The sequence below is a fragment of the Limulus polyphemus genome, unplaced genomic scaffold (genome assembly GCF_000517525.1).
Source record: "Limulus polyphemus unplaced genomic scaffold, Limulus_polyphemus-2.1.2 Scaffold4270, whole genome shotgun sequence".
Classification (NCBI taxonomy): domain Eukaryota; kingdom Metazoa; phylum Arthropoda; class Merostomata; order Xiphosura; family Limulidae; genus Limulus; species Limulus polyphemus.
This window is the reverse complement of record NW_013669880.1, coordinates 54,818-60,590: the sequence shown is the minus strand read 5'-3', so window position 1 is coordinate 60,590 and position 5,773 is coordinate 54,818. Positions and strand designations below refer to the sequence as shown.

General features: G+C 32.1%; 1 protein-coding gene across 1 annotated transcript in view; it reads right to left on the bottom strand.

The window, feature by feature from the left end:
• LOC106470889 (tetratricopeptide repeat protein 28-like) overlaps positions 1-5,773 on the bottom strand; it is a 73,515-nt gene that overhangs the window by 18,807 nt on the left and 48,935 nt on the right. Inside the window, exons 10-13 of the mRNA XM_022399529.1 lie at positions 4,993-5,253; positions 2,666-2,878; positions 1,051-1,489; positions 283-560 (exon numbers count right to left, since the gene is read on the bottom strand). Coding sequence (XP_022255237.1) covers positions 283-560; positions 1,051-1,489; positions 2,666-2,878; positions 4,993-5,253 — 1,191 coding nt within the window. The remainder of the gene's footprint in view (positions 1-282; positions 561-1,050; positions 1,490-2,665; positions 2,879-4,992; positions 5,254-5,773) is intronic.

Genomic DNA, 5,773 nt, shown 5'->3' with positions numbered 1-5,773 from the left:
TATATATACACATATACATATATATTCATGGACAAATCTTTAGTAAAAATACTTCATTAAAAAATCTGATTTTTTGTGTAGAAAAGACTTGTAATGCTTACTGAAAGTTTGCCAAATGTATTGTATGGAAACGATAATGAGTACAAAGTGGTTACGAGGTCGGTCAAATAGACTGACCTCGTGGTGAGAGAGTTAATATATATTTATTACTATGACAAAAAACAAAACTACTTGTGAATAACATATTTTTTAAATTTAAGATTTATAGATGAAACTACTAACTTGAAGAGCTTGATAGGAGACAGTCTGTAGGTCAAACAACGATAACTTATATTCACTGGATCCTCTGGCCTCGTGACGGATATTTTCAAACAGATCAGCAGCTCGGTATAACTGTTGCTGGGCGCCTTCTAAGTCTCCATGACCCCAAAGAGCAAGTCCTAGTCGATGACGAATTTTAGCTTCATCCTCTCTACGTCCCAGTTGTTCTGCAATTTGTAGACCCTGTTGAAGATAGGCCACTGCCTGGGGTGTATTACCTAAAGCATGATGCACACGACCTAATTGAGGATTAATAAAAACATTAGTCTTAAATTGACTTAGAGTGTAATTCTCACTGCTGTTTCTCATTATTGCTCAAATAAACATATAATGAAAAACATAAAATAAGGATATGAACACATTAACAATACACTTTTCCCTTCTTTAGCTTAATTTTATTCAGTGACAAAGACAGCCTATTTCAAGTTAAAAATGAATATTACAAAAACTTTTTAAGAGGATTTATAAAATCAATTCTTTTTAAGTTTTATTTATATCATTTTCCTAACTGAAAAGTTGTACTTCTAATCATGCCATAATTGATCATTATCAAAGTAAGTTTTTATGGTTGAAGATACATATTTCATTACTCAAACAAGAGAGATAAACCATGAAATAATTGTTTGAAACTTTGAAAGAAGGTTTCAAAATCTTTATTTCTTAAACTTTTGGTTTTAATGATGTAATAGGAAACTTTCAAGTCAAATTAATCAGTATAATAAAATTCACCTAAGCTGCTGTAAGCAAGAGTTTTTGCCAGTTTGTCATTAATCTGAGCAGCTATACTGAGGTGTTGTTCCTGGTACATGATGGCCTGTTCAAATTCTCCTAAAGACTCATGAGTGACACCAAGGTTTCCATAGGCTCGACCCTGAGCAGCCATATTTCCAGTCTCCTCAGCAATAGCTAGGTCCAGCTGGTGATATCTGAGGGCTCGTTTATGATCACCCATCTGCTGGTAGACAGTTCCTAAGCCACAAGCTGCATCAGCTTCTGTTGCTCGGTTAACAAGTTCTTGGGCTAATGACATTTGGTGTTCTAAGCAGGAAATACCTTGTTCAAAGTTCCCTAGCTGGCTGTGTATACCACCCAGTTCACCATAAGCAGAAGCTTTTCCAGTAAGATTACCCAACTCATGAGCAACAACCAGTCTTTTCTCAAAACACACCTGAAATAAAAGAACAATAAACTGCTAGCACAAGAAATAAATTGGACACAATAATAAACCCGCAGAATGACTTGATATGAGCTTGAAAGTGAGCAAAGTTCTAATGAGAAATATTTAACCTGTAGTTTCAGCTGTATCAACATAGGCACTCAAAAAAAGCTTGCAAGCTCCATTATAATTACATTGACAGTGATTCTCTTCATTATTTCACTTTTTTTGAAAAACCTAATGTCCAATCTGAAGATAAAGAAAGAGAAAAGGCTTAAGTAATGAAATATGAGCCACTAAGTAAAAAATAAACCAGAAAAAAAAATGAACACACCCACATATAAACTAATAAAGAAATTGTCAACTAATTAAAACCTCTTTAAAGTTTTGAAAAACACAGAAAAATGGTACCAATGGATAAGGTATAACATGGTGAGCAATATTTAATTTGGAAGGCTTAAAAACAGACAAACATATAAAAACTGTTATTATATATTAATTTGGTTATAGTAAAACCAACCAAATGATAGAATAATTATGTATTTAGTAATTATTTAGAACTATACTTCTTTTCTATGAAAATGTGGTACAGAGAAAGACAAAATTCCGTGCTCTATGGTAAATTTGAGGAGAAATACTAATATCCATGTTCCATGATCAATGTGTGGAGAAAAGCTTAACATAAGAAAGGTCTGTTATGAGTTTCCAACAAATGTTGTTTTTGAAGTTAGGTTTGCAAAATATTCCTTATGCTTATAAATCATTGTTTGCCTACCTATTAAGAATTATGAATATTAATTTTTGTGTGCTGTAAATTATAGAAAAGAAAAAAGAAAACATTTCTCTAATAGATTACCATGAAAGCATTTTATATTCATTAAGATCTTACTTTAGGTACTCAACAATGATATGGATTTTTAAATAAAGATTTTAGTGTTTGCACCAACTGATTAAACTGGTACACCTTGGTCACTTTTCTATATAAATTTTACTTGCAATTAGCCTAAATTAAACCCAGGTGTTAAGGTTTGAATATATTTCATAGCTCAATACGATAAATGACTTACAGACACATGTACATATATATACAAATACTGATGGGCAAATAATATTTTTACTGTGGAATAATTTGTACACTTAGCAAACATGTAAAGTTTTGATTTTTATTCAACATGAAAACATAGTTACCAATGCCTGCTGAAGGTTGCCCAGACAGCGGTGGGAATTACCTAAACCTCGATATGCCCGTTCTTTATCTCGTGGAGACTGTACTTTGAGGGCAATGGCTAGGTACTGTTCATGGCACTTAACAGCTTCTTCAAAATCACCAAGAGCATCATAACAGTCTCCAAGGTTCCCATAAGCCCTTCCTTTATCCAATAGGGCTGTGTTGCTTCCCAGCTGAGGAAAAAAAAAGACCTTTGTGATAAAATTATCCCAGTAATTATAGGCCTATTAGTCTTACATTAGTTGTGGGAAAAGTTTTGCAAAGTCTGATAAAAGATGCTTTGCAAAGTCATTTAAGAAAGTTTAGAATTTTATTAGATAGTCAACATAGTTTCACTAAGGGAAAATCTTGCCTTACAAATCTTTTGACTTTCTTTGAAAAGGTTACTGCTAATGTAGATGAGGGTAAGGGTGTAGATTTGGTGTATCTGGATTTTCAGAAAGCATATGACAAGGTGCCACATAAAGGCTTGTGAAAAAAATTATATCTTTAGATTTGAGGGATAAGTTAGCAAATTGGATAAAAGAGTAGCTGGATGGAAGAAAGCAGAGGGTTGTTACAAATGGAGTTCAGTAAAACTGGATTACTGTCCCAAGTGGGGTACCTCAGGGCTCAGTCTTAGGACCTTCCTTTGCTCTTGTTAATTTACATCAATGTCATAAATGAAAGAATGATCAATAAACTACTTAAATTTGCAGATGATTTTAAGGTCTTTGGTGTTGCTAACTGTGAGGAGTATGCTGCTGTTTTACAAAAGGATTTAGATCATTTGGTGAGTTGGGTGAATAAATGGCAGATGGCTTTTAATTATAATAAATAAATGCAAAATAATGCATGTGGGTTATCATAATTTGAATTATAAGTGTAATTTGGATGGGAATAACCTTAGCAGTGTTATGAAGAAAAGGGATCTTGGTGTAGTGGTTGATCAGTCTTAAACCATCCAAGCAGTTTGCTGTTGCTAGTGGTACTGCCAGTAGGATTTTAGGTTGTATCTACAGAAATAATGAATAGAAGTCTAAAGAGGTTATAATTTCATTGTATAAGTCACTGGTTAAGCCACATTTGTAGTATTGTGTTCAGTCCTGAGCTCCTTACCTTAGGAAGGACAAAGAATTGTTGGAAATGGTTCAGAGAAGGGATACTAGAATGGAGCCTTGAAAAAACAAGAATTAGAGGGGATCTGATTGAGGTGTTTAAGATTGTCAAGGAAATTGATAGTGTTGATGCATCATTTTTTCCCCTACTTAATGGTGAGAATGGTAGGGCTAGGGGACACAAGCATAAGATTGGATTACCACAAAGCAATTTAAATGCAGTGTTTAAACATTTGAGAAATACGATGAATTTCAGTTCATAACTGGTAAGTTTCTGTTTTAAAGTACAAAATTAAATGTTTTGACAAAAGTATTTGTAATTGAAATATTTATTAAGATTCAGCTAGACACGTATTTTAATGTTTTAATAATGACATTTAAACTTGAAAGTATACAAATATTCACATACTATACTTGGAAAGTGTAAACTTAACTAATCAATATTATTACATAGTGGTATAATGTGAGTAAAGAACACTCCACATATTCATTGAATGTGAACTTACATAAAAGTATTTTTTAATTTTAAGTTAATTAAAGAGTACAAAAAAATTAAATTGTTCAAAATAATAATGTAAAGTCAACAGTACTGCAATTTCTGATAGATCTGTTGAAACTCTGTTTTAAAACATAAAGACATACGAAATATTATGGCCCAGTTGGTTTGGATAGTTATATTCTTTCATTATAATAAAATTCTGCTGTCTTTGAAAACATCTATTTTTTTTTTTATTATTCACATTTTTACATAATCTTTTACACCTAACAGTTTCTTCAATAAATCTGTATGTGTTTGTGAAGTAAACTGTTAAGCATCTTCATAAATAAACTCAGTGTCTTATTATGATTTCCAAAACTGAAAAAAGTAACCTTAGCATGAAAAGTTGACTTGCAGTCTATTATACTTTAATAAAATAAAAATAAAAGTTGACTTATGCAAGATGAATCATATACATCAGTGTGTTAACATAAAACTTTTGAGCTGTCATACTTCTTTAAAGTTGTTTTACTGATAAATGAAAAAATCCCTAGTTTCTACTAAAAATATTAAGTGTTTAAGCACATTTGTATTAGAAAAACCGCTGATGAATTATAATTTTTGTTGTACATAGTTAAATGGAAACTGTACACTTTTTTGAGAAAAACAAAACAGTCATTATTTTAAACCCTGAAATGATATTAATATTAACCTGCTCCAGAAGGGCGAGCTGTTGTTCCAAATAACCAATACCATCTTCATAATGGCCCATGTTGAGCCGGGTGATTCCCAGATTTCCTAAGGCTTGGGTTTCTAGGGAACAATCTCGAAGTTCTCTTGCTCGTTCCAGTTGTTCCTCATAGCATTTCATGGCATGGGTATAGTTCCCTAGAGACATGTGGACAGCTCCCAGGTGACCATGAGCTTTACATTCTCCTTTAACATCACCCATTTCCTGACGGACAGTCAGTTCCTGATGGGAAAACAGTAATGTTCATAAAAGATACTTTTTTTTTTGCCGTGGTAAACTACAGAACAGTATAACTTGTAGCATTTAAAATCAACTATATCTATGACAACTGATATGCTCACTCACAAGCCATAATAAATTGACATGTATAAAATATAATAAAACTCTTTCACTATGGGGTCGGTCAATTTGACTGACTTTGTAACCATGGGGTACTCACTATAGTTTCCATACTATATCTTTTAATACACTATGTGTATCTTCACAAAATTTGGCAGACTTTCAGAAAACACTACAAGTATTTTGTAAACAAAAAAAATGTTTTTTGATGAAGCATTTTTTATTAAAGATTTGTCTGTGAATATTTCGAATCTTTTTTGAGTCCGTGAATATATATATATATATATATATATATATATATATAGTATATATTCTATATACTACGTACTAGTAAGTAAAGTAGGTTCTATTAGTTAAGTAATTAAAATTAACTTTACTTCTACTACTACTAAAACCTAACTAA